Source organism: Trachurus trachurus, assembly GCF_905171665.1.
Source record: "Trachurus trachurus genome assembly, chromosome: 10".
NCBI classification, from domain to species: Eukaryota; Metazoa; Chordata; class Actinopteri; order Carangiformes; family Carangidae; genus Trachurus; species Trachurus trachurus.
This window is the reverse complement of record NC_139894.1, coordinates 4,324,804-4,352,587: the sequence shown is the minus strand read 5'-3', so window position 1 is coordinate 4,352,587 and position 27,784 is coordinate 4,324,804. Positions and strand designations below refer to the sequence as shown.

Below are 27,784 nucleotides of genomic sequence, written 5' to 3'. Positions count from 1 at the left end.
CTCTGTTTCTCTCCAACACATCATCATCATCATTCTGTTGTCTCGGTCGGAGCCGCAGCACCGACACCGACACTCAGGGACGGGTCACGCGGAGGTTTCTGATTGGTCGGCTCATTCATGGTGAAGTTTGCACGCGCACAGGAAGAAGATGCAGAAATCCAAGAGTTTTCAACTGGACGATTTCATTGCGGGATGGATCGGCGGTGAGTGGCTCCGACTTCTCCCCCACCCCCGGGGCTGTGGATCAGGGAGCGGGGGGAGGAGGAGGAGGGAGAGGGGGGAGGGGGGGTGGGGGTTGGGGTGCATGTTTGTGTGGATTAAATCAGCTGTTTATGGGCTGTTAAGTATGAGAAAACCCCTGCAGCTGCACATGCATCCAAACCCGATGTAAACAATAGAGGGTCTGCAGAGAGAAGCCCCCACCCCCCTCCCCTCTCCCCCTCCTCCTCCCCCACCCTGATAAACAGCCTCAGCTCCAGTGTGAAGGAAAGTAAAGACAGTTCAACTCCTCTTATCTCCCGCAAACACGTGCACAGCGCGCGCGTGTGACCCCGCACGATTGATAATGTGGAAATTTTTAATTTTTTTTTTTTTTTTTTTTTTTACATTCTATTCTAATGACAAACCGCTTCATGAGTCGAGCTGCTGCAGTTCCAGCTGCGGCCGCGGGGGGCGCTGTCGCTGCAGCAGCAGCTATGGAGCTCAGACTGTTGTTGTTGTTGTGTGTTCACAGTGAAAACACTAAACAAACACACTTAATTCTAACGGATCAATGTAAGTGAATGGAGCACAAGTTAAAGTTATAGATACACACAATGTTTCCTGTGCAAGTACACACATCTACACACTGTAGCAACTACAACACTATGAAGCATCAACACTTAATTCATCATTTATAAATCTTTCTTCCTGTATATCATTTATAAACAGTCATTCATGTTTAACTCTGGATTAATGAGCTCATCCATGGTTAGTAATAGCCTAATGATTTAACCTTTTTTTCTATTTTTCTATTTTAATTTTTATTGTGCATTACCAGTGACAAAAATTAAGCAAATATAAAGACAAGACAGGAAAGACATAACACAGCAACACAGTAAGCAAGTAAATATATTGAGATAAATTGTGATAAGGAGCAAAACAAGGAAAGAAGGGGAAAAAAAGGAAAAGAGAAAGGGAGAAATAAAGATATAAACATCAGCAGCCAATCGAAAATTGACCCCAACTCCCTGTGTTAGGTGACAAACAGAACATACATTATACATAGAATGAGACAAAGCAGTAGGGGCCATCTAGGTGTTTGTTTGTGTGTGTGAAAAGGAGAGAGTAATGAGACATCATGTAGTTGTATAGAATTCAGTAATAATGATTTAACCATCGTCTGTGCTCAGAAACTGCAGAGGAAAATGAGCTTACAGCTAAATCTGGCACAATATATGTATTGAGCATTGTCCTCGGTAAATAAACTGAATTAAAAATCCAGTATTATATCATTAACAAACCAGTTATTGATCAGATATCGGTGGTTCTTCAAGATAATTAATCAAGTGTCAGTAAATGATGATGAACTCTGTTTTCACATCAACTCAACTTCTGTGAAAACTGAGTAGAAATGGGAAAAAAAGTCAGTTCTGAATTTGTAGTTTAGCCTTATTGTCATTGCAAAACAACAAAATGCAACAAACTCTGCAGTGCCACGTCTATTTCAGTGTTAAAAAGGACATCATCAAGAACACACACACAAAAAACATCAACGACAGTCATACGATTAGTAAAAACAGATATCTTAAATAGGAGCTTATAAATACATACTGCACATTGTCGTTGGTTTATGTGCGTTAGAGCAGAGTTTTATGTGCAGTTGTTCTGGTTAATGAGTAGAAACTGTAGCTGTTAGAGGACAAACAGAGGAGGAGGAGAGTGAACTCATCTGTCTTCATCTGTGAGTTATTGGTCCATCAGGAACCTGAAGTTTTAGTTCCTGTGGGAGTTTCACGGAAATATTTTAGAATATGTTTCTTTTTCTTTTCTTTTTTCTTTTTAATCTTTTCTTTCTCTGGTTACATATTTCCTTCTCTTCTCCTGTTTCTAAATGAAACAACAAAGAAAAGTTTGTTGCATGTGAACAAACGTTGTGAGCGTGTGAGCAGCAGCTTGTGTGAGGACGGCCAAACCCGGGAGGTTCTGGTTCTGGTTCTTCATCTGAAACGCTGCAAACCTGCAGTTGGTTGTCTGGATTGTTACCATGTGTTGTGTGTTTGTGCCACACACACACAGACACACACACAGAGAGAGAGAGGAACAGGGGGTCAATAAGGCCTCAGTAACTCATGTTTTGCCCCCCGGGCCTCACGCTGTGATGCGATGCGTCCGTCTGTCTCGTTACTGGACGTTTATGCAACAGTTTTTGTCCACGAACCAAAAACTTTTGACACAAAGACTGAACTCGGTCTCTGGGTTTGACAGTGAGAGACGCCGAGCTGCAGCCCGTCGCTCGGCAACGCCTCAGAAACACACTGAATAAAGTCAAACAATGGAGCCTAAGAAAGCAGTCATGTCAGCATTAAAGCAGAAGTAAGCAGAATGTTTGTGTTAATATAAGTCTTAAATAGTTCTATCTTCCGACAGCAATCACTTACATAGACTTATATTCAGACCAAACCCTCTATGTAAGTGATTGCTGTCGGAAGATAGAACTATTTAAAGGTGTACAGAAAAGAAAACTGAATTTGAGCCCACTCTGGATCATAAAATTAGTGTAATAACTCATCTATCAGATGATGTAGGCCAAACTTTGTGCAAAATTCTATTTTCTAGTAAATCCGGGATGAAAGTTTTTCTTCACATTCGATAATGCAGGCGCACGGATTATACGTCAGCCTGTACACGATTCACCAGCCACTGATATTGGATCAGTAATCCGTCATTCAAACGTCTGAGACACACACACACACAAAAAAAAAATCCGACTTCCGACATCATTGCGTTCACGCTGCAGGAACTCGGGAGAAAAAAAACATGGATACCTGAAGGAAGTTTGGCGTATTATTGTGGCTCATAGCTGAATACGAAAAATATATGCAGCAGTAAATGATGTTTATTTTGGAGGAGAGGAGACGCCGCAGATGAGTGCACATATAACGTTACAGCCTTGATAACAGTTAAACGTTATTTCCGTCACATACGAGGAACACAATTTCACACCATACAACAATCACAGCTTAATATAAACGTATTTCATAGAGGCTACTGCAATAATACGCAAAAATATGCATTAAAACCTTAACAAATAAACTAAAATGTCTAAATTCTAACCGTTTAAGACGAGAGCTGCCATGTTTTTGATGTTGTCGTGACGTCAAGTCGGAGCTCTGATATGATACCCGAGTTTCCGACCTGTAGTTTCCGAGTTCGACGTTCATTTTTCAATTCATTTTTTACAACTCGGAGCTCGTTTTTTTTTCCGACTTCCGAGTTGTCTTGAACGCAGCATTATTCACCGGCCCAGGGACGACGGATGGAAAGTAGCTAGTGAGATAAATCCGCTACAAGGCGTCTCTTCTCATTTCGAGACTAATGTATCCCCGATACAAATAAACGTATTAAACTAAACTAAGTACAAAAAGAGACAACAACAACGCAACAACACTACACAACAGTCTCCGCTGTTTGTGGTTCTTTTCTTCCTCTGGTATTTTTTCTTCTTCAGCTCATGTTTTTCTCCTCTTTCTGTTTTTCCTCCTCTCTCTCTCTCTCTCTCTCTCTGCAGGAGCCTCCAGTGTGGTGGTCGGCCATCCGCTGGACACAGTCAAGGTAACACACACACACACACACACACACACACACACACACACACACACACACACACACACACACACACACACACACACACACACACACACACACACACGCGCTGCTGGGTTTCTAGGGATAAAGTATGTGCACACCCACCAGGAATTTGACTCTGTTTTTTTTCATTACTCACTTTGTACTTAAACAAAAAGACAGAAACTAGAACAACGACAACTGAACGTTAATGTGATGCCACAGAGAGCGCGTTTCACCAGTTTCATGTTCATAAATAAACCAATAACAAAGAAGACGAAGGAGGAGGACGAAACAGCAGACGTGTGGTAAAATGGTTTAGATCCATGAAATACTCCCAGTCGTCACAGTCCTGGTAAACAAGGTGTTTTGTCCTCGGAGGCCACCGTCACTTTGCCGACGGGAGCGAGTGAAAACTAGAGTCTGAATGTTAGATGTGACGGTTTTACTGTCCCTCCATTTTACAGATTGGACCTTTAAATAAAGTGTTGAATCGATGGAACAGGAGTGAAGCCTCTGAAACTTTTGAAAACTTTCACAAAGACGTGAGTTCAGTTCAGTTCAGTTCAGTCCCCGGGGGGCAGTTCAGTTCAGTTCAAGCAGTTCTGGTGTAAAAAAAACAATGAACAACAATCATGGCATAACAACAAGCAGCAGACGACAGACAGGTGTAGCTACAATATGCAGATCAGTTCACATCCACAGGGGCCAAGGCACTAAAGCCACTGTCACATGTGTGGAGCGGCACAATTAAAGGACAACGAGGAGTTTCTATTTGGTTATAAAAAAGTCTCACGTTAATGTGGATGAATCTACGTTACCACTTGTTAATGGCTCCATTTTAGATAAATATATGGTTTTGTCGCTATGGTTATTTTGTTATTATTAGTGGTGGTGGAAATGCTGGTAGAGCCGACCAGCGTTTCTTTACTTTCGGTTTTGTGGCGAGTCATGAGAATAACGCCGCCGAATCTCCGTTTGTGGTGGGAACTACGACGGTATGTGATCGTCTTCCAACCTCTGACTTTAATTCTTGATGAATGAAAACATGAGTCTGTCTTGCGCCGGTCAAAGAATTTCACGGTGCGGAGGCTCATAAATGTAGTGAGAAAACACTTAGCTTTTCCAAAACTCCTCGTTGTCCCTTTAAATAACAGAAAACAAGAATAAGAATAAATAGTAATAAATAAATAAGTGGCACATGAAGTTACGAGGAAACAAAGTTACAATGTTACAAAGAGTGGCTGCCACTGTCCATGTTTAAGAACTTAAAGGACGATTCTGGGCAAATTCAACTCGGGGCTGTATGTTCCTAACATTTTAGGCCTAAAAGAAGGAATCTGAAGATTTCAGTTTAATTGCTCCTGTTTTGCGGTAGTTGTGTCTGTCCCCGCATCGCCACGGCAGCGATGAATGGGAGCGGATGCAAGTTCTGCTGCTTAGGCTGTTTCCATCCCTCAAAGCCACAGACAGCGTCAGGTGGCGACTCAAACATGCACCGAGAAGTTTATTTACTTGAAGCAAGTCAAGAGTTGATATTCCTGTGTTTATGACACAAACGGTAGCTTTCCCACTGCACCTGAACACACCGAGCGTCAACTTGGGTCTCGCGCTTTGAGACTTTGAATTAGATCTAGTTTTACAAACATGTCGGCTTGTTAGGAAAATACAGCCCCAAGTTGAATTTGCCCGGAATTGTCCATTAATTGCAGATGAGATAAAATATGTGGCGTATTTGTCCTCCTGATAGGTGCTATAAAGGGACAGGATGTGGCCAATATACTGGTAAAATGTTTTCCATAGCTTTCTGAACCACCTGTCTCTCCCACAAGGAACCCGAGTCCCTCTGCTGGACGCCAGTTATTTTGGAACAGACCTTTTCGATGCGGCAGAGGCTGTTTTTGTCTCTTACAGCCAGGCCGCCAAACCAGCAGATGGAGGAGAAACTTAAAATGCTCTCGATAAAAGACTGATAAAACATACACAAAGTTTTGTTACAGACCATGAGACAGTTTCAGCTGATTTCTAACATTATCATAATCCTCTGAACACACACACACTCTTTGTTGCAACCACTTCACAGATCTCACAGAATCTCGAGAGATCAAACAACAAATTGTTACGCCCCAGAACTTTGTTGTTTTTTCTGTAGCACACCGAATATGAGATGTGCCTAAAGCTAAAATTAGATATTTTAACCTCAACCGAATTATAGACTACAGGTCAAATGCAACAGAAAAAAAAGTGCAACTGTCTAATTCACTTACAGACTTCACTTAGACGTTGGCACAAAATATGACCTGCTGGCACATTCAATTCACAATTATCAGTATCAGCCTTCTCATTGGTCAAACCCTGTTGTTTATGGAGAATGTAAATTTTGCAGATGCTTCACTTTACCTACCCTAAATTTTAAGCACAACCGGCGTTTGGGAAAAAAAATCGCAGCCGTTCACTGTCGTAAACTGTGACCACCACGAAGCAATCAAAGTGGCTTTACATCAGAATTAAGCGCAACATTCATAAACACTAATAACAGTAATAGCTATAATGCACAATATTAGCTAACAATCTCCCTAAGGACACAGTAACCTACTTATACAGAGTAGCTCAGTAGAGTAGAAAGAGGGCAGGTGGTTCTGCCCTGTGCGCAGTGTTTGTTTGTTCCCGGCTTGGTTAGCGGCTAGCAGAGGTGGGAGAAAGTCCCAATGTTGTAAGTCCAAGTAGAGTCTCAAGTCTTTGCTCTCAAGTCTCGAGTAGAGTCTCAAGTCTTTGCTCTCAAGTCTCGAGTAGAGTCTCAAGTCTTTGCTCTCAAGTCCCAAGTCAAGTCCAAGTCCTAAGATTTTTGTTTCGAGTCCCAACCAAGTCCTAAGATTTTTTTTCGAGTCCCAACCAAGTCCAAAGATTTTTGTTTCGAGTCCCAAACAAATCGATTATAATTAATGACACATAAAGATCATGACCACGCCTTATGCTATTTAAAATTGACGTAGGCCTACAGTAACACGCCAGAAATCTTGCGTGATCGAATGTGATCTGACGTAGCTTCTCTGTTGATGCTAGCCATCAAAGATACTCTATTAAACCGTCTTTGGTAGCCATGGAGCTGTTAGCCACACTGGTTTGTTATGCTACGTGTGCGGCAGTCAGCTGCTTCTTTATCGGTTACATTCAATTTCACATCACATTCCGCGGAGCCGGTGACTCAGGATTGTCGTGTTCCCCCACACACAAGCCGACTTTTGATCCAAACGGTCACGATTATCGGAGCCGACAATCGTAAATATTGAACATGTTTAATATTGTAACAGCCTGACCTGTTATCATTGAGTTAAATTGTTGTTCTCTGTTTTCGTACGTTCATGAAGGCGACATATAGTTAGTGGCTGAGAAGCCTGTCACTCATTGCAGTTCCCATGACAATGGTTGTTTAGACTGGGAGGGGCGGGAACTGGGGAGAGTCCCGGGAAGTCTTGTATGTGTGTTGTGACGGAGCCTGAGGTTCGGAGAAGTAACAAGAGCTAAAAGTGAGTCCAGGCAGTTTACGTTTGTTGTTTTGGCGTTGGCTACGGCCCACAGTAGCCTGTGTTTGTAACTGAATAAAAGTGATAAACCAGCACGGAAGAGGTCTGTCGTCTGGACGTTACAATATTTACGATTGTCGGCGCCAACCGTTTTACGAGCCGATTGTCGGGAGAATTTAAATCTTAAAACACCACAATCCAGAACCAGAATCTCATAAAATAGAAAGCCTAAGATAATTGGGCGATTTTTGTCTTTGGTCGGAAGGGGGAAAATCTGGGCAAAATCAGCCAGATTATCTTTATGTGTGTGGTAGGCATTAGTGTGTTGGCATTAATCATACAGCCAAGACTGATAACAGGAGTGGGTTCCATATAGAACATCTCTGACTGGCTGCTACAGTATAACATTGATGTGATTATTTTAATATTTGTGCTTGCTTCATGTGACTTGACTTGAATTCAAGTCAAGAGGGTTAAGTCCAAGTAGAGTCTCAAGTCTTTGCTCTCAAGTCCAAGTAGAGTCTCAAGTCTTTGGCATCAAGTCCCAAGCGAGTCCAAGTCTTTTTTTGATTTGATCAAGCAAGTCTTAAGTCATCAAAATCGGGACTCGAGTCCAAGTCAAGTCTCAAGTCCCGAGTCCAAGTCCACACCTCTGGCGGCTAGCGGCCATGTTTGTGAGGTCAGACCGTCCGCTCGGTGACTCGGCTTCATGATTCGCACGCGCGTGCACGAGCCTGTCCGCCGGACAGCAAAGTACGGCAACAACCGCGTGGACAAAACACATGCAACAACAACAACAACAACGACTGCAGGAAAATGAACAGAGAGAGAACAAACAAACAAAACATTTAATGTTACACAGATGTGACGTGGACTCTAACGTTGTTTGTCCATATTGTGTTGCTATAGAAACACATTGTTAAACTCTAGACCACATGGCGACTGGTGAACTCAAAACATAATGAAACAAACAAATGAAAAGGTCTCTGGTCTGAAGCTGGAGGTCTGGTTGTAATTATGAGCTGGAGGCGGATGAAGAAGAAGGTTATTTGATTGGCTGGTTGTAGATCATGGTGAGATCTGATTGGCTGCTGAGGAAACCAGAGAAGAGAATGAAGTTTCATTTTATTGATCCAGAATGATGAAACAATGAAAACAGCGCCGTTATTTATCTCTGTGGTGTGTTTAAGGCCTCAACACATGTTAATCGTTGAATCGAGAATCGTTGAGTTTCTTCAGCTCATCGCTTCAAACTGACAAACACACTGAAACTATTCTGTTGTTAAGTATTTATTATTGTTCTTAAAGGCGTTTGTTTTCTGTCCCCAGACGCGGCTGCAGGCAGGAAAAGGCTACAGGAACACGCTGCACTGCGTCCTCACCATCTACAGGAAAGAGACGGTAAACTCTTCACTTCTCACAAGTCTCAGCTCGTTAAAACTGGTTATTGATCATCAGATAACCTCATTATCTAGTAGAACTGAAGACACTGGTGGTTTTCCCGCACTGTTTCACTTTTTGTTATGTTTGTGACTTTAGTTCATCACGTTTGTTTGATTTATCACCTAAAACTAAAAAGGTAAAATTCACAACATTATTCAGCTTCCTACAGAATAAGCCAAAGGAAAGGAAAGGTTTGCACTCTGCCCCAGTTTCTCAGCAGGAATCTAAAAGTGTTTCTGTGGACTCGACCAAGTCCTTTCAGTCTCTGTGTGTAGTTTGCACAGAAGCTTTAGAAACTGATCTCAGACCAGAGGCCGTATTTATCAAGCATCCTAAAGTGCCATTTTAGTCTTAATTGCTGACAATTCATCACATTCACATCACAACGCTTTGATTTCTCGCCACTGGAAAAACACAACAACGTAACGCTGGATTAATGAATCGGAAAGATTATTTTTGATTAACTGCCAATAGTAGCCTATATATTTAGTATTATTCTGTAGATTATTGTCAGAATATGGTTGAATATTCACTCCCATTGGCCATTTAACTATTAACTGAGATGTTTCTATGTTCTTAGTTAGGGATTCTCTTCATTGATTGGTCATAGTCATGGTCGCATAGTGCTCTGAGACCGACACTTCAGATTCAGTCCAACCAACCAATCAATCAATCAATCAATCAATCAATCAATCAATCAATCAATCAATCAATCAATCAATCAATCAATCAATCAATCAATCAATCAATCAATCAATCAATCAATCAATCAAATTTTATTTATATAGCACCTTTCAAAGCAAATAAATGCCATTCAAAGTGCTTTACATTTTGATTGAAAAAGGATATACTGTAGAAGTGAAACAAGAAGAATGACGTGGAGACGAATGCACAAAGATTAAAAACAACAATAAAGTATAGCAATAGTAAAAGATAAACCCACAATAAAATATAAAAAGTAAAGTAGAATAAAATGCAAGATCGAAATGTAGGAGACAATATAAAAAACACTCAAAAGAAATATAACAATCAAATCAAATCAAATCAAATAAACTTCTTTGTCCCGGGAGGGAAATTAATCTTGGGCATAATACAGCTGCTTTGTACTTGTACAACATACATACACAGTTCATACATTACAGTAACAACACTGGCACACATATCCAAGAGAGAAAGAGAGAAAAAAAAGAGAAAGTGCGGAGAGTGCGATAAATAGTTTAAATAAGAGAGAATAAAATAACTATGAGACTATAACATGAAAGCCAGATTAAAGAGATGGTTTTTAGCCTATAGGTTTGAAAGGGTCAATGTTTGTACTTGATAAGTAAGTGCAGCTTTCAGCCAAGAATTATTTTGACTCATAAGTCGACTCTTAGCAGAGTTGTTAGGAGGAATTCTGAACTCTAAGGATCTTGATAAGTGCGGGTCCAGATGTGTTCGGGCCTTGGGACAGCTGTGTTTCTGCTAAGCTCCGCCCCCTCACTCACTCTGTAAATAGTTTCCACACAAAATGTTTGGCAGCAGCTTCACGTCGTTTTTCATCCTGTGCATTGTTGGCACCGGTTCACCGCTGTGCTCCGGAGTTTCAGCTTCTCTCTCTGTGTGGGAGTTTTCACTCTTTAGCATTTTTCCTTATTCACTGTGGTTCAGTTGTTTGTTGAAACATGAAGCTCAAACGTCTGAACTAACTGTTTGACTTCCTCCTCCTCCTCCTCCTCCTCCTCCTCAGGCCGCCGGGTTCTTTAAGGGCATGTCGTTCCCTCTGGCCAGCATCACCGTCTACAACTCCGTGGTGTTTGGCTTCTTCAGTAACACACAGAGACTCATAAGCAGGTATCGCTACGGCGACGGGCGGCATCCCTGCAGCATGCTGGACCTGACCGTGGCCAGCATGCTGACCGGCCTGATGTCGGTCGGCCTCGGGGCGCCGGTCGATCTGGTCAAGATCCGACTGCAGATGCAGACGCAGGCGCAGACGCAGACCGTTCTGGCAGGTGAGTCAGTCCGTCTTTTTATACTGTATGTTTAAAGGGATAGTTCAACATTTTTGGCAAATTGGCCCATTGCCATAATCCCTATAGTCATAGCAGTAGGTTCGTTACCTTTAATTGTTGGTGCAAGCTATTTTTAGAACGGTGGAGCAGAGCCGTGAGCTGCTCAGAGCTACACTACGGAGGCTCATTATGGGATTTCTTGGTTTCCCTCATCAAACTCATCAAATACACAATCCAACAACTCCACAACGCTCTGGTGGACAAGTTGTGACCTGCACATTCACCACGCTATGAGATAATAACACAACGTTACCAGACAGAGTTGTTTTAGAGGGAAATACAGAGACTGTTGATGAAAAACTGTCCCTGAAGGCAACGCGCATCAGTGGTTTTGCATGAATTTCCCTCTAAAACAACTCTGTGTGGTAACGTTGTGTTATTATCTCATAGCGTGGTGAATGTGCAGGTCACAACTTGTCCACCAGAGCGTTGTGGAGTTGTTGGATTGTGTATTTGATGAGTTTGATGAGGGAAACCAAGAAATCCCATGAGCCTCTGCTCCGCTGTTCTACATGGACAATTAAAGGTAACGAACCTACTGCTATGACTATAGGGATTATGGCGATGGGCCAATTTGCCAAAATGTTGAACTATCCCTTTAAGGTTTCGTTTGTCTGGTCAGTTCAACACTGTATGAGAAGGATGAGGTTAAAAACAGTGTGAAAGAAGATTAATCTGGATTATAACAAAGTGTTACATCAATATCAGTCGAGTCAACAACTTTAATATGGATAAACCCTCCATGTTGATTATGTTTATAATCCACTAATCTATCATTTGATTCCCTTTAATTAGATAAAATAATCCTTTATTCGTCCCACTGTGGGGAAATGTACAAGGTTGCAGCAGCGGACAACAGCAAAGAAATGTATAGAACGGATAATTCCTTCAGGTTGCACTTGAAAATAATAATTTTGTTCTTCATTTGCTCGCCTGGTTAAATAAAGGTTAAATAAAAATAATAAATAGCAATAGCAGGGTTATCAAGATATTAAGATATGGATCTAATTCAGTGTATATGTGTATGTATACAAACAGGTGCAGCTCATATAATAGGATTATCATTGGAAAAACTTAAAGAAATAACTGGATTTTTATTATATATGAGTATAGCTGTATCCATAAGTAACCATTGGAATAAAAACCAAAAACAGGCAAAAAATATATATGAAACAGGTCACTTTTTGGATTAAATCATGAAAAAATAAGATTTTCTCCACTGCACCTACGTATGTATGTAGTATGTATGTTATTGTGACCTACTGCGTCATAGATAACCAATATGGTCTGTTTCTATTGATATAAAACACTGATGTAAACGTCTTCAGTGTTGACCTACACCGCTGTGTGTGTTGACACTTTATTGATAAGAACATTCATGTATCCATTAACAGTAATGGAGGTTTATCTTATCGGCTGTGAGACTTCCTGCAGAGAGACGATAAGCTGCTGCTGCTCATCGACGGTAACGATCGCCGTTCATCCAGGTCAATGACAGATGTTCCACAGCTGGAGGCGGAGAGAGAGGTTACTGTAGGACAAAGACATCCAACATGTTGTCTGTCTGTCTGTCTGTGTCTCTCTGTCCTTTCTGGCTTATCTGGAGGATGTTCTTGTTTGTGCGTGCGCGGCGTCCCAACTCCCAAGGCCATGATGATGTCGTTGGCAGCGTTGCAGCATCTGGATAAAACCTGTCTGTTCTGCTCCACGCCGTCATGACACGGTCAATAAAGGGACAGAGACACAGTGTGCTAATGAGGAGACTGAGAAAGTATCGATACTATCTCCAGTCGGGGTTAACAGCTGTTTTCCTCACAGTATATAGACACTTATTTCTCTATTTATACAGTAGGAACTATTCCCTGTCGGTTGGAAGAGACTAGCTACATCTGCTTCCACCTCTCAGGCGAACTACGGTTGTGTAAATCAATGCGCCACCTCCCACATACACTCATCTGAACTCATGATAGACCTATGAGAGCAACAGGATTAAAGTTTTGATGTTAATATTGAAAAAAAAGTGTTTCTAATTAAAGCAGAAGTGAGTGATATATTTGTGTTAATATAAGTCTTAAATAGTTATATCTTCCGACAGCAATCACTTACATAGAGTGTTTGGACTGAAACACGGGTCTGTCAGTCCCTCTGCTCTGCTCTGAGCCAAGGAGAAAACATTTATCGTATCCTACAGTTTTTATCCAATGAGGAGAGAGAACGGCATTCAGGGCTGTGTGTGCAGCCAAGGAACGCTGTGAATGTGGTGACGTAGCGACGAGGACTGTTACGGTGCGTTCAAGGAAACTCGTATTTTTCCGACCGTGAAGTGGTACCAGTTCGATCTGGTACGAGTTCACCGGTCGGAAGTTACGAGTGGCCGTTATAGTGACTTTCACCGGTAAAACAGGTCGGAAAAACACGAGTGGGTTGCCTGAAACGCTACAAAGTCGTAAGTTGTGACTTGAAGCTGTAATTTACGATTTCAAAAGCCTGCCTGGAACGCAGCATTAGCGAAAACGACCGGACCACTCACTTCTGCTTTAAAGAATAAGAAAGATATTCTGTGGATTTATTCACTAAAATCCCAGAGAACATGCAGAATATTCCTTTAAATGGGAATTGAAATGGTCAGTGTCGTCCTCAGAACTGTGTTTTAAATTATCAGATTTCCACATTAAAATCATCAAATTGTGGGAAATGAACTTTTTTTTTTTTACTTTTTTTTTTTAAATTATTGCATTTAAAGCAGAAGTAAGCAGAATGTTTGTGTTAAAGCAGATATCAGCTTCGCGGCCGTTTCGGCTAATGCTGCGTTTAAGGCAGGCTTTTGAAACCGTAAGTTACAGCTTCAAGTCACAACTACGGCTTGGTAGCGTTCCAGGTAACCCGTAGCTCGTGTTTTTACCATCCTGTTGTCTGTGAAAGTTCCCTATAACGGCCACTCGTAACTTCCGACCCGTGAACTCGTACCAGATCGAACTGGTATGACTTCACAGGAAGGAAAAACACAAAGTACGAGTTTCTTTGAACGCACCATGAGTTAGCAGCCCCCGCCCTTGTCAGGCATCAATTGGTCCTCGTGCTACGTCACCACATTCACGCGCATCCCTTGGCTGCACACACAGCCCTTCATGCCGTTCTCTCTCCTCATTGGATAACACTTGTATCCCAGAAGAAATGTTTTCTCCTCGGGTTACAGCAGAGCAGAGTGACGGAGAGACTCGTGTTCCGGTCGAAACACTCTATGTAAGTGATTGCTGACGGAAAATATGACTAATTAGGACTTATATTAACAAAAACATTTCACTGATATCTCCTTTAATATAAGTCTTAAATAGTTCTATCTTCCGACAGCAATCACTTACATAGAGTGTTTGGTCTGAAACACGGGTCTGTCAGTCACTCTGCTCTGCTGTAAGCCGAGGAGAAAACTTTCCTTGTATCCTACAACCTTTATCCAATGAGGAGAGAGAACGGCATAAAGGGGCCAAAACCACCGGATCGCTTACTTCTGCTTTAATGTCTATTTTTCACTGACCATTCAAGAAAGACATTCTGTGTTTTAGTGTCATTGCATAACTATAACACTGTCTCTGGTCTGAACAGTTTACTGTAATGGCATTTTTCTTCTTAGAGCTTTTATGAAATGAAGAAATTTGTTATGAAACGAGTCGATTTTTAGAAACTTGCACAGAAAATTGACCCAGGATGAGAATATTGTTGATGAGAAAGTCATCTCCATCTTCCAAATTGTCTGCGACGACCGGTATGTGACGTCTTCACGAGAGAAGAAGAGATTCAGGTGGATCGATGTATGAATTCAGTCCACGAAGCATCAGAGAACTTGCAAAGGAAAAACAAACTGGTCAGAAGTTTTAATATCCTCACAAAACACACTGATTAGTTATAAAACTAAATCTCAGTCTTAAAGTTTTAAAGTGAACTTCTTCATTTGGGTCTTAAAGAGTGTAGACGGATCAGATAGCTTTGTGTTTGTCTATTGAATTCAGTTATCAGTTATCAGCCACCTTGAGTAATAATAGACACTATAGGAGCCCTGAAAAAACACCTGGGTTGACCCCTAGTTCATTAACTGGGACTCCAAACTGTTTAAACCTTAAACTGTATTTGATTTCCACACGACAGGAGGAAACAGTTGTTGGTGTGAGCAGGTTTGATTCCAGACAAGAGGTTATGGTGATTGTTGAGGCGTCTTTCTGGACAGTAAAGCTATAAAACAATGAGTAAATCACCATGTGAAACTTTTATTTCTGTGTGATGCTCACTCCCTTCACGCCCGTCATGTGATCACTGAGATGATGAGTTTCATTCAGAGTCGACTGTGTGTCAGGCAGCAGCTGTGGAGTCGTCTGAGGACGCGTCTATGTTTGATTTGATGCGCCGAGCTTCCAAGATCATCGGTTGCAGTAGTAGACTTCCCTCACTTACATCACTTTACTCAACTTGACTCATCAGAAAGGCCAATAAAATGATAGCAGATCACTCTCACCCAGCACACTACCTCTTTAATCTCCTCCCATCAGGCAGGAGATATAGAAGTATCAAATGTAGAACATCTGGTTTTAGAGACAGCACCTACCTCCAAGCCATCATACATTTGAATTTGCACTAATTACTTCGCACTTTCTCCTCGCACTGGCACTTCTGCTCAATGTGACGCTGCTGGGTATCGTCCTCCCCGCACATTGCATTGAACGGCATTGTGTGTATTATTTATTGTGGTGTATGTGGTGGGAGGACTGTATTGTGAGAGCAAAAACCAAGACACATTCCTATCAACTTGATTTTACTTGTTGACATGGCAATAAACTCTTTGAATCTTGAATCTTGACAAACCAGAGCGTGAGTCAGCGACACGTTTACTGCCCCGCCCCCCCCCTCTGATCCTGTTCAACGTCTTCCCCTCCAGAGAACCTGCACCTGGCCGGCGGCGTGTCGAACGGCGGCAGCAGCAACATCCCGCTGCGCTCCGTCAGCCTGGCCGGCCCGCGGCTCTACCGGGGCCCGCTCCACTGCATCAGCAGCATCCTGCAGGCCGAGGGCGTGCAGGGCCTGTACCGGGGCGCCGGCGCCATGATCCTCAGGGACGTCCCCGGCTACACGCTCTACTTCATCCCCTACACCATCTTCTGCAACCTGCTGAGGCCCGACGCCACCTCCAGCCCCCACCCCTGCTCCATCTGGCTCGCCGGGGGACTGGCAGGTAAAAAACGCCACAGAACTGCCACTGCAAAAACTCTAAATCTTACCAAGAATATTTGTCTTATTTCTTGTCAAAATGTCTCATTTCTAGGCAAGGCAAGGCAAGGCATCTTTATTTATATAGCGCATTTCATACCAAGGCAACTCAATGTGCTTTACATAAAGACAAAACATAAAAAAAGAAGCATAAAACAGAATAAAAACAAACAAAACACTAAAAACAGAGTTAAAAGCAAGAGCAAATTTTGCAACTGTTCCAGTTGTGAGGAGCATAACAGCTAAATGCTGCTTCACCATGTCTGGTGTGAACTCTGAGCTCCACTATCTGACCTGAGTCAGTAGATCTCAGAGCTCTACTGGGTTTAGACTCTACTGACATGTCATTCTGGACCTAAACCATTCAGTGATTTGTAAACCAGTAGCAGAACTTTAACATCTATTCTGTAGCTGACTGGGAGCCAATCGAGTCAAAACTAATCTCTTTCCACTTAAAATAAGACTCATCACCTAAAAATTAACTTGTTTTTAGATAATTTTCACTTGTTTCAAACTAATTTTCACTTGAAATAAGTAGAAAAATCTGCCAGTGAAAGCAAGTTTTTTGTGCTTGTAATAAGAAAGAAAAACTTGCTCCATTGTCGGATTTTTCTACTTATTTCAAGTGAAATTTTTTAAAAAGAAAAATCTAGAAATAGAGGTTACATTTTAAAAATAAAAAAGTATAATGAAAGGTGTAATAAAACAAAAAAAAGTTGTAAACTTTTTTCTAGAAAATATTTTACCTTTTTTTTTAAATAGAAATTTAACCACTTTTTCTAGATTTTTCTTTAAACTTTTTTTGAGAAATTTTACCAATTCTAGAATTTTTTTTAATTAAAAACATTTTTTTTTTTTAATTTTTAGGATGTAACCTCTATTTCTAGATTTTTCTTTAAACTTTTTTGAGAAAGTTTACCACTTTCTTCTAGATTTAAAAAAAAAACTTTTTGAACATTTTTCCACCTTTTTGAGAATTTTTTTTTTTTTTTTTTAGAATTCTTAAAACTTTTTTCTAGAATTTTTTTGAAAATTTCTATCACTTTTCTCAACAATATTTCCACAAATCCACGCCATTGGCCCTAAAGTAATGTCCTTCAGTCTCAGAACAAATATTTGTGTGGCGGTGTCGCCATGGAGACGAGAGCTGGGACACCGGGTCGGAGGCTCTGATCTTACCAGGTTGGTTTTCAGCCAAGAGACGCTCCATTCTCCCTGGAGCTAGTTACTAGTCATAGGTTTAACCAGAACTAGGACTCTGGAGCTGGAATTAAAGGACACATGGAGCTGAGTTCGTCTTCCAGTCTGGTTGAACATCTGTGGGAGCTGAGAGGCTGAGTGACGGGTCAGTGACCTGGTTCCTACAGAACAGGGCCGACGCTCTCAGTTACATAATGTGTTGGTGTGTTTATCGCTGAGGCATCACAGCTGCTGCGTTAGGAAGCCACCGACACCTCCCTGTGAGTCAGGGCCCAACACCCTTAAATCTGTGTTTGGAGTTGGTCTTAGTCATAGTTTGTGTGCCGTTAAACTAAAGGAGCGTCTAATTCCATAAAACCATCTGACCTACGTGAGTGTTTGTGGGTTGTTTAAATATTTCTTCACAGGGAGTGATGTTGTTGCTCCTGGGAAAGTGTCTGATTGTGTGTGAATTCATGCAAAACCGCTGATGCACGTTGCCTTCAGGGACAGTTTTTCATCAAGCAGTCTCTGTATTTCCCTCTAAAACAACTCTGTGTGGTAACGTTGTGTTATTATCTCATAGCGTGGTGAATGTGCAGGTCACAACTTGTCCACCACAGCGTTGTGGAGTTGTTGGATTGTGTATTTGATGAGGGAAACCAAGAAATCCCATGAGCCTCCGTAGCGTAGCTCTGAGTAGCTCACCACTCTGCTCCGCCGTTCTAAAAATAGCTTGCACCGACAATTAAAGGTAACGAACCTACTGCTATGACTATAGGGATTATGGCAATGGGCCAATTTGACAAAATGTTGAACTATCCCTTTAAGAAAACATGTAGAAAGATTTTAAAAAAATAAAGATAAAAACTACTTTAAGAGAAGAAAAAATAAAAATGTAAAATAAGGGAGAGCCATGACAGATTTAAAATACAATAAAATGAGAATAAAAAGTCATATGAGAACAGTCCAACTGCAGCGTCTGAGCTCTGATGGTTTTCAGCAGGAAGTGAGGTGAAACTCTTCGGTATCGCTGCGTTTACTGCACTTATTATAATTGTTGTAATGTTTTGTGACCGGGGTGTGGACGCTGATTTATCTGGTTTCTGCAAGTCTCAGCAGGAGAGTTGAATCACTTTATCACAAAACCTCAACATATGATCACATGTTTTATCTTGTGTGTGTATAATAAGGAGGTCAGTCATCAGATCAGAGTTGGTGTCCTTTCTAACCTCCCACTCCCACTCTTCCTCTCTGCACAGTCAGAGTTCACAGTCGTCAGCGATAATATTGATCATCAGTCCTAGTTAGTTCAGTCTGAACAGCAGCACACTAAAACAATCAGTGTTTAATACAATGAGAATGAATCTCCTCCTGTGTGATGAATGTGAAAATAGCGACCGCACGGTTCACGTTAAGGGACTGAAGCTTTAACACAGAGCTGCACTAAACTAAATGAGCCAAAATATACATCGGTTAGTCAGTTTATCATGTTCTCATTAGATAATCTGTGATTTATTCACTGAAATAACACTGAATGTGCAGACTATTCCTTTAGATGGGAGTTTAAGTGGTCAATGTCGTCCTCTAAACTGTTCTAAATGAGCAAATTTCCATATTAAAATCATCGAATTGTGGGAAATGAACTTCTTCTTGCATTTAATGTGTATTTTTCAGTGTTTTATTGCTACTGACAGTTCAAATGAAACCAAAGAAAGACAGTCTGTGACTGTCATGTCATCATTAGTTTGTAAAATAAGAATATCTTTTACAGTTTCCTGTCTGTGTCATGTGCAACAAACAAAAAGCATCAAATCGTCAAATCGGAGGCAGAAAAATACAGATTCTCAGATGAAACAAAGTGTTGAACATTTAGTTGATAGTTTCTGAGCTGTTTCTTTGACTTCCTCTGTTTTTAACGGCTCGGTGTCTCTTTGTCCCTGTGTCAGATCTTTATTGACGTCTGTGTCCTAGTTTATGACCTGATGATGTCCACTGTTTTTTTATTGACCTGTGAAAACGTTGCTCCATGAAGCCGCGATGCAGATCGGACCTTCGTTGTTTTTCTATAAAGTAACGAAATCATGAACATGTGGAAACGTTACGGCTCTGTGGGGAACCAGAGTCCTGAGGATGTTTGTCTCTGAGGTGGAGCCTCCACTCAGCTGCTCTGTGAGGGGACGGAGGTGTGTGTGTGTGTGTGTGTGTGTGTGTGTGTGTGTGTGTGTGTGTGTGTGTGTGTGTGTGTGTGTGTGTGTGTGTGTGTGTGTGTGTGTGTGTGTGTGTGTGTGTGTGTGTGTGTGTGTGTGTGTGTGTGTGTGTGTGTGTGTGTGTGTGTGTGTGTGTACATATAGGCCCAGTGAATGTGAGCCGTGTGTGGTGGGTAAACAGTGTGAGGCCTGTGGAGCGGTTTGAGTCGACGTGAACACGTGACGGAGAGAAAACGTGCAGCAGCAGCAGCGACTGGAATCAGCTGTGAAACATAAATCTCTGAGGTTTCACATATTTCAGCCTGAATCTGATCCTAGTCCAGCTGTGGTTGGGCCGCAGCCCGGGCCTTTATGGTTTAGAGTTGTTTCCATATGTCCAGGAAACGCGTTTTTAACTTTCTGTCGGTTGTTGTTTTTCCACTCGCACATGAAGAACTTGAACGCAGCAGCAGCTTCAGGCTTCACACTGATCCAGGTGTTGTATATACAATGCAAAAACGCAAAATCTTTCCAAGAATATTTGTCTTATTTCTTGTCAAAATGTCTCAATTTTAGTCAAAACTAATCTCTTTTCACTTAAAATAAGACTCATCACCTGAAAATTAACTTGTTTTTAGATCATTTCACACAAACTAATTTTCAATTGAAATGAGTAGAAAAATCTGCCAGTCAAAGCAAGATTTTTGTGCTTGTAATAAGAAAGAAAAACTTGCTCCACTATCAGATTTTTCTACTTATTTCAAGTGAAAATCTGCTTGAAAGAAGTAAAAAGTGTCTAAAAACAAGCTACTTTTAATGTGATGAGTTTTATTTTAAGTGGATAGAGATTAGTTTTGACTAGAAATGACATTTTGACTAGAAATAAGACAAATATTATTGGTAAGATTTTGAGTTTTTGCAGTGTAGACAGGAAGTTTGTAAATGCTGCTTCTTTTTATTGACATAGGATTAATAATAGAGAACAAAAAATATAAACAGTGTTAGTGGAGTTTCTTATTTTTTAGATTTCATCCAGTTTATGTACGTCGTCCATTTTCTCTCTGATTTTTCCCAGTTGTGTTTCTTTTCGTCTCCTTTTTTTAATTTCTAAGATTTAAATGTTGTTCACCATCAACGTTACAGTCTTACAGCAGATCAAACACAGTTTAGTTACGTATTAGTATTATATCGACCTGTTCCGTCTCATGTGATCACAGAGATGAAGCTTTTTGATGATGTTTTAAGTTTCCAACCTTTGGTCGTTGTGTCACAGTCTGAGGTTAATTAAGGCGAATCACAGTTTTACAGTCTGGAGAAGTTTAATGTGATGACTCAAAGTTTTACACCGGATGTAATCATATACAGTATATATAAAAAAAAAAAGATAACACGTGGCAGAGTCAGATAGATAGATAGATAGATAGATAGATAGATAGATAGATAGATAGATAGATAGATAGATAGACAGACAGATAGACAACCTATAAAATACAACAAATAGCAGTGTTGATTGTAGGCTAGTGCAAAATAAAATGTAAGGTGCAGTGAACAGAGTGCGTAAAAACATATTAAGTGCGTATTGCATAGTATTATTAGAGCTGCAACAATTAATCGAACAGTAATTGATTATTAAATGAATCGTCAGCTATTTAGATAATCAAATAAGTTATTTTTAATAAAAAAAGTCAAAATTCTCTGATTTCAGCTCCTTAAATGTGAATATTTCTGGTTTCTTTGTTCCTTTATGACAATAAACTGAGTCTCTCTTTGGTTTGTGGACAAAACAAGACATTTGAGGACGTCGTCTGGTGGTTTGGGAAACACTGATTGATGTTTTTATACATTTTATTGACCAAACAACTAATGGATTAGTTGTTTAAATAATCAATAGATTAATCAACAATGAAGTTAACCGTTAGTTGCAGCTCTAGTTATTGTACAGTGCGATGGCATGTGGCAGGGAAGATTTCCTGTATCTGTCCCTACGACAGATAAGACGGACAAGTTCTCTCTCACTCAACTGATAAAGATGAAAGTCAAGTCACAATTTAGTTATAAAGGCAAGGCAAGGCAAGGCAATTTTATTTGTATAGCCCGTTTTTACAAACAGTTTGTCTCAAAGGTCTTTACATGGCATCACAACAACATCCTCTGTCCTTAGACCCTCACATCCACTGAGGAAAAACTCCGTGGAAACCCTTTTAACAGGGAAAACCAGGAGAAAGCTCAGGGTGAGCAACAGAGGAGGGATCCCTCACCCAGGACGGACAGACGTGCAATAGATGTTGTTACAGACAAGAAAACAGTTTATAGTTTATGACACAGAATGTGCGAAATATGGAAATGTTAACAAGAGTTGATGAAGGCAGCCTGAAACAGAGAAATTAATGTGTTGGATTGTGAATTAAAGACGTCTGAGTTTCAGCTCACCAGCTTCACCTGTTTGTGTCCTGTTTCAGTCAATGACCAGATCAACAGGATTTAACCTCTTCCTCCTCCTCCTCTTTCTCCTCCTCTTCCTCTTCCTCAGGGTCCATCTCCTGGGTGACGGCAACGCCGGCCGACGTGGTGAAGAGCCGGATGCAGGCGGACGCTCAGCTGCAGAGGAAGTACAAGGGCATCGTGCACTGCATCGTCCACAGCTACAGGACCGAGGGCGTCCAGGTGAGAACAGGCTCCGCCCACTCAGACTCACACTCACACCTGCTGCTGCTGCTGGAGCATCACACTGTTCACTAATGATTCTGTTATAGGACGAATCTCCTTGTTGTTTACAGCTACTTCCGGGTAGAAAACCAGCATGAGAACAATAGTGACGGACGAGAGTTTCACTATATATATCTCATTTTTTTTATTTTATGCTAGAAATACAAATACATGCAATTAGCCTTTAAATAAACCGAAACAAAAGGTAACAAAAGGTCAAATAAGTCCCAACGTTGTTTTTCCCTGGAAAGCAGCTGTAGTTTTAACACGGATCGGTGACAGTCTCAGAGCTTTCATCATCAGCTGGTTTGATTTCATTCATAGAAATGTTGTCTGATCGTAGACTATATTTAAAAATGAATATACAGACCAGGATGAAACTGAAGCCGTGACTGTACGAGCTGCTGTAACAGGTGGAGAAACGAGACCCGGACGAGTCAGGCTGCCACCCACGAGACTCAGATCAGCGTTACAACAACACAACCACCGCCGCAACAGGGTCGCCACGGAAACACAGAATAAATGACAGACAATCATTTAGAAAAATTACATTCATGGGGATTAAATGTAGGTCAGAGCAGCAGCAGAAGTCGCCATTTGTAAGGAATGAATGACTGAATGAATGAAATTGTTTATTTCAGTCACATAACACCCTTTCTTTATTATTCTAATGACTCTTTTTTGATGTTTAATTATAGGGTCTATGTTTGTTTTATATACAGTATATTCCCCCAGACCCCAACACAGTACGTCATATATGACAATATAAGAGAATAATATAGTATACAGACATTTCTTATTCAATTAGTCCATTGTTTTATAAAGAATAGCAACATATTTGGATATTTTTCCTTTGATATATTCTATATGAGGCTTCCAACACAATTTATGTTCAATAATCACTTACTAGTTTCATATACTCAATCAATATGCTCAATATATCAATTTCAACTCGATTTAGTTTTAATTGGTGCCACTAAACACCATACATTTTCTTTTCCTTTCATTTAATGATAACTTATTAATATGAAACCATTTCTTAGCTGAATCAACTCCACTTCTGCCGTCCTCAGTTCTTCTTTCAAATCCTCCACTGAACAAAATGCAAAAATAACAAATTTCAACTTAACACTGTGCAAATATCATTTATTAAATAGAGTATAAAGAACGTAGGTCCCAATACGTGGATGTGATGGATCAGCATTTAAATGAACGGATGTAACCGAGGCCTCGGGTTCACGTTGCATCACACAGCTGCTGCCAGCTCCAGCTCAGACGTCAGCTGTGTGTGTGTCTGTGTGTGTGTCTGTGTGTGTGTGTGTTGGCCGACATGACGGTCATGTGATCGATAACAGGACGTCAGAGTCGGAGGTGGACGGTTCCTGTCACAGATCCATGAGTGTGGTCATGAAGGACAGAGTCTAACGAGAGACGATCGCTTCTGTCGTCGGTTTAATTCTGCCGCCAACTCTCCGTCTCTTATCTGCTCATGATTAATCTGCACAGAAACATTAATCACTACGTGTTTTAGTAGGAGGACTGTTTTTTTTTATCATATTTGTAGAGCCGACATCATTAGATTAAAAGATAGGACTAAAAAGTAAAATTAACTTTTAACTTAAACTTTAAACTTTATTTTACATGTATAGCACCTTTCAAGACAATACAAGGCAAGGTGTCTTTATTTATATAGCACATTTCATACCAAGGGACAACTCAATGTGCTACACAAAGACAAAACATTTAACATTCGGAACTGGAAATGTAAAAAAAAAAACATACAGTTTTTAAAAATTAAAATAAATATAACCCAGAATAGTAAAAATTGTAAAATATTAAACATACAATAAAGAAATTACAAAAGAAAAAAAAAGAATTTATATAATTAAATAAAAACTAGACTGAAATAGACCATAAAATACAGTATGAATTTGCAGCATGAGAGATTGATTTGTAATAAAACAATTAAGAGCACTTATAGTGCAAATCCAAGATTTTGTACAAAAATGTTGCACAAACTGCTTCACAGGTTAAAAGTTGAACCCTTGCACATCCATTAACGTTATCCTAAAAGTTCCTAAAAACAGCCTAAAGCTATAAGATCTAAAATAAACATCATAAATAACTATAGTTAAATTGATTCATAAGAAAGTTAAAAGGTGAGTCCTGACTGAGTCTGCTTTTAAAGCAACAAACTGCATTTTATCAAATTCAAACTTTTAACAACAGAGTGAACTTTAGGTTGTTTGTATCAAACTGTAAATTGTGTTGTTGAATTTTCTTTTTTTTATGTGATTTTGTACCTTTCATCAGTAAAAACACGTTTTTCTACCTCAAACACCAAAACCAACGAGTTCTGGGTTCAAACACGTGACCGTTAGTTAGTCTGTGATGACTGTGGATCAATAAGCTCTTCTAGAATCAGGTTGATTGTATTTTCATATATGTAATAAGTGATGACTCAGCGTTTATGAATCAGATCAGATTGAAACTCGGCTCCGTGTCTGTTCCTCCTCCTCCTCCTCCTCTCAGGTTTTTTTCCGCGGAGCGTCGGTCAACGCCATCCGAGGTTTCCCGATGAGCGCCACCATGTTCCTGACCTACGAGCTGTCGCTGCAGTTCTTCAGGAGCCTGTAGCGTAGCAGCACCAACATCTGGCCGGACGCCACAGCTGGAGCCGGGTTGAGCCGCCCGTCGCCTGAAGCTCAGCAAACAAACACAGAAACACACAGAGGGTCATTGAACGCCTCGTAGCTGGCTCAGTCTGACGTTTAAAACTGGCGGCGTTGAGGTTTGAACCGTTAAATAATCAGAATAACGACGTCACATCATCCGCAATCAGCTGGTGTTTGTTTACTTTACAACTTTATTAAGTTGTAACAGCGACGACAGAGGAGTTTACTGAAGACTAATGTTCATTAAAGGGATAGTAGCATTTTTTTTAAAAGTGGGGTTGTATGATCTACAAATAGCCCCTAAGTACTTTAATTGCAGTAGAAGACTCTCTGCACTCCTCCCGTTAGCAACGCCAGCCCATAATAGCCCTGCCCAGAGATTTACAACATACAGTGTTGTGAATGGACCCAAAGAAACGGCCTATTTTCACGGCCTAAAAGAGGTTTTACCTGAAAAAAAAAAACACAGTTCCATTGTTCGCTATATTACAATTTTTTCCAGCCCTTCAAAGTTTAGGAAAAACACAGTTTTTATTTGGACCTAACCAACTCACGTATCCCTCCGCCCAGGGTTAGCGCCCGCCGATCAGCAGTTGGTTAGGTCCAAATAAAAACTGAACTTTGAAGGGCTGGAAAAAATTATATTATAGCGAACAATGGAACTGTGTGTTTTTTTTTCAGGTAAAACCTCTTTTAGGCCGCGAAAATAGGCCGTTTCTTTGGGTCTGTTCACAACACTGTATGTTGTAAATCTCTGGGCAGGGCTATTATTGGCTGGCGTTGCTAACGGGAGGAGTGCAGAGAGTCTGCTACTGCAATTAAAGTACTTAGGGGCTATTTGGAGATCATACAACCCCACTTTTTAAAAAAATGATACTATCCCTTTAATGAGCTTTTAGCAGCAGCTCTAGTTTTAATATTTGTTACTTTGAGTTTGTCTTTTTGTCTTTTCTTTGTTTTATTTACATCTTTTCATCTTCTCATAGTTTTTATTCCTGTTTGTTTTAACGTAGTTAGTTAGTTAGTTAATGCTGATATAAATCCAGAGATACAACTGCTAAAATGTTGGCATAACAATGGATGATGATGATGATTATGATGATGATGACGATTGGTGTCAATATTCTGGTTGTTTAATGGATCAGTTGAATATTTCTCTGATGCTAATTTACCACAGAACTGTTTTATTTTTGATGTAAGGACGTTAAAGGGACGTGAGGTCGTTGGATCAATCAGCTAAACTCAGGAGCAATAATGTTATTAATAATAATGCTATTAATAATAATAATAATAATAATAATAATAATAATAATAATAATAATAATAATAATAATAATAATAACATGTTATTATAGAGTTCCCACTGATTTGGGGACAGAAAAATGAGATTTTGAAGAATGATACACTGTAAAAACTCAAAATCTTTCCAAGAATATGTGTTGTATTTCTTGTCAAAATGTCTGATTTCTAGTCAAAACTAAACTCTTTACACTTAAAATAAGTTTAAATGAACTTGTTTTTAGATAATTCCACTTGTTTCAAACTAATTTTCACTTGAAATAAGTAGAAAAATCTGCCAGGGAAAGCAAGTTTTTTTTGCTTGTAATAAGAAAGAAAAACTTACTCCACTATCAGATTTTTCTACTTATTTCAAGTGAAAATCTGCTTGAAAGAAGTAAAAAGTGTCTAAAAACAAGCTGCTTTTTAATGTGATGAGTCTTTTTTTAAGTAGAATGAGATTTGTTTTGACTAGAAATGACATTTTTGACTAGAAATAAGACAAATATTCTTGTAAAGATTTAGAGTTTTTGCAGTGTATGTGAATGTTTGAGCAGCTGGAGATGACCTCGGTGTGAGACGAGGTTATTGATGAGGTCATTGATGATCAGCTGATCAGTTTCTGCTCTTTGTGATGTTGGTCAGTGGTGAAAAAGAAGAATAAGAATAAGCTGTTGCACTTTAATCTCAGCACGACGACAAAAACACGTCTTTGTGCTGAAAGTGGAGTTTAAAAGGCTTTTTTTTTTTTTTTTTTTTTTACAGAGGATGTGTCACTTTCAGGCGATTAATGAATATTTGTGTTTTTTTATTTTATTGTTGGTTTACTTTCAGTTTGCATGAGAATAAAAATATTAAACTTTAATAATTTCACCTAATTAATCAGACAGTAACAGATCAAATGAAAATGACACATCCTTTTCTTCATCATGTGAAACGACACACACACACACACACCGTATTGTGTGTGTGTGTGTGTGTGTGTGTGTCTTGCGTTACCGTGCACAGTGTGTTCAGACAGCGTTCACTCCTCTTCACTTTATCTCTGGTTGCAGCTTCACAGTCCAACAGTTGATTCATTTTTTTTAAATATATTTTTTAATCTGAACAACAGCAGAGAGACGGTGAGTGCATGCAGCTCGTTACCGTGGTGACCGGGGGTCTGAAGACTTTCTGAACGCACGCTGTTAAATATATCTGTGTGTTTCTTATATTAAGAAAAGTTTTACAAGTTAATTTTAACTTAATGTTTTTTTTCCATAATCCTATAAAAATGCATGGATTTCTACTCACACGAGCCGTTAAAGCTCAGGTTTCATTCTCTAATCAAACCTGAGCCTCGTCACACTATAGATATTTCTAATTTTTAAAATAATTACCTGTTTGTTCACCTTTATAGACAGTTTTAGATATTTTTTAATAGTTTTTTTGTCATGTAAATACCTGTAAATATGTGAACTGTCATTCCAGATGTGTCTTATTGTACATAAATAAAGATTATGAACTTAATGATACCACCACTTGTTGACTATGTTGATGTTGTTTATCAAAACACTTCAGACACTCATCTTAAATCTCTGACTATATTGTTTAAATTCATTATGTAGATTTGTTCTGAGATGTCCTTTTAGAACTCATCATTGTCTCATTTTGTT

At 40.0% G+C, this 27,784-nt stretch overlaps 1 protein-coding gene across 2 annotated transcripts; it reads left to right on the top strand.

Annotated features, from left to right (window-relative positions):
* slc25a48 (solute carrier family 25 member 48) lies at nt 1-27,638 on the top strand. Of its 2 annotated transcripts, XR_014595702.1 has the most exons (8): nt 1-203; nt 3,770-3,813; nt 8,679-8,750; nt 10,522-10,786; nt 15,774-16,067; nt 22,001-22,134; nt 24,709-25,123; nt 25,744-27,638. XR_014595702.1 is itself a non-coding variant. In XM_083980691.1 (7 exons), the coding sequence occupies exons 1-7, from the start codon at nt 149-151 to the stop codon at nt 24,811-24,813; spliced, it is 969 nt and encodes a 322-aa protein (XP_083836817.1). In that variant the 5' UTR covers nt 1-148; the 3' UTR covers nt 24,814-25,192. The 2 variants fall into 2 exon arrangements, 1 of the variants encoding a protein (XP_083836817.1); XM_083980691.1 differs by lacking the exon at nt 25,744-27,638 and having other exon boundaries at nt 24,709-25,192.
* Nucleotides 27,639-27,784: the final 146 nt, after the last annotated feature.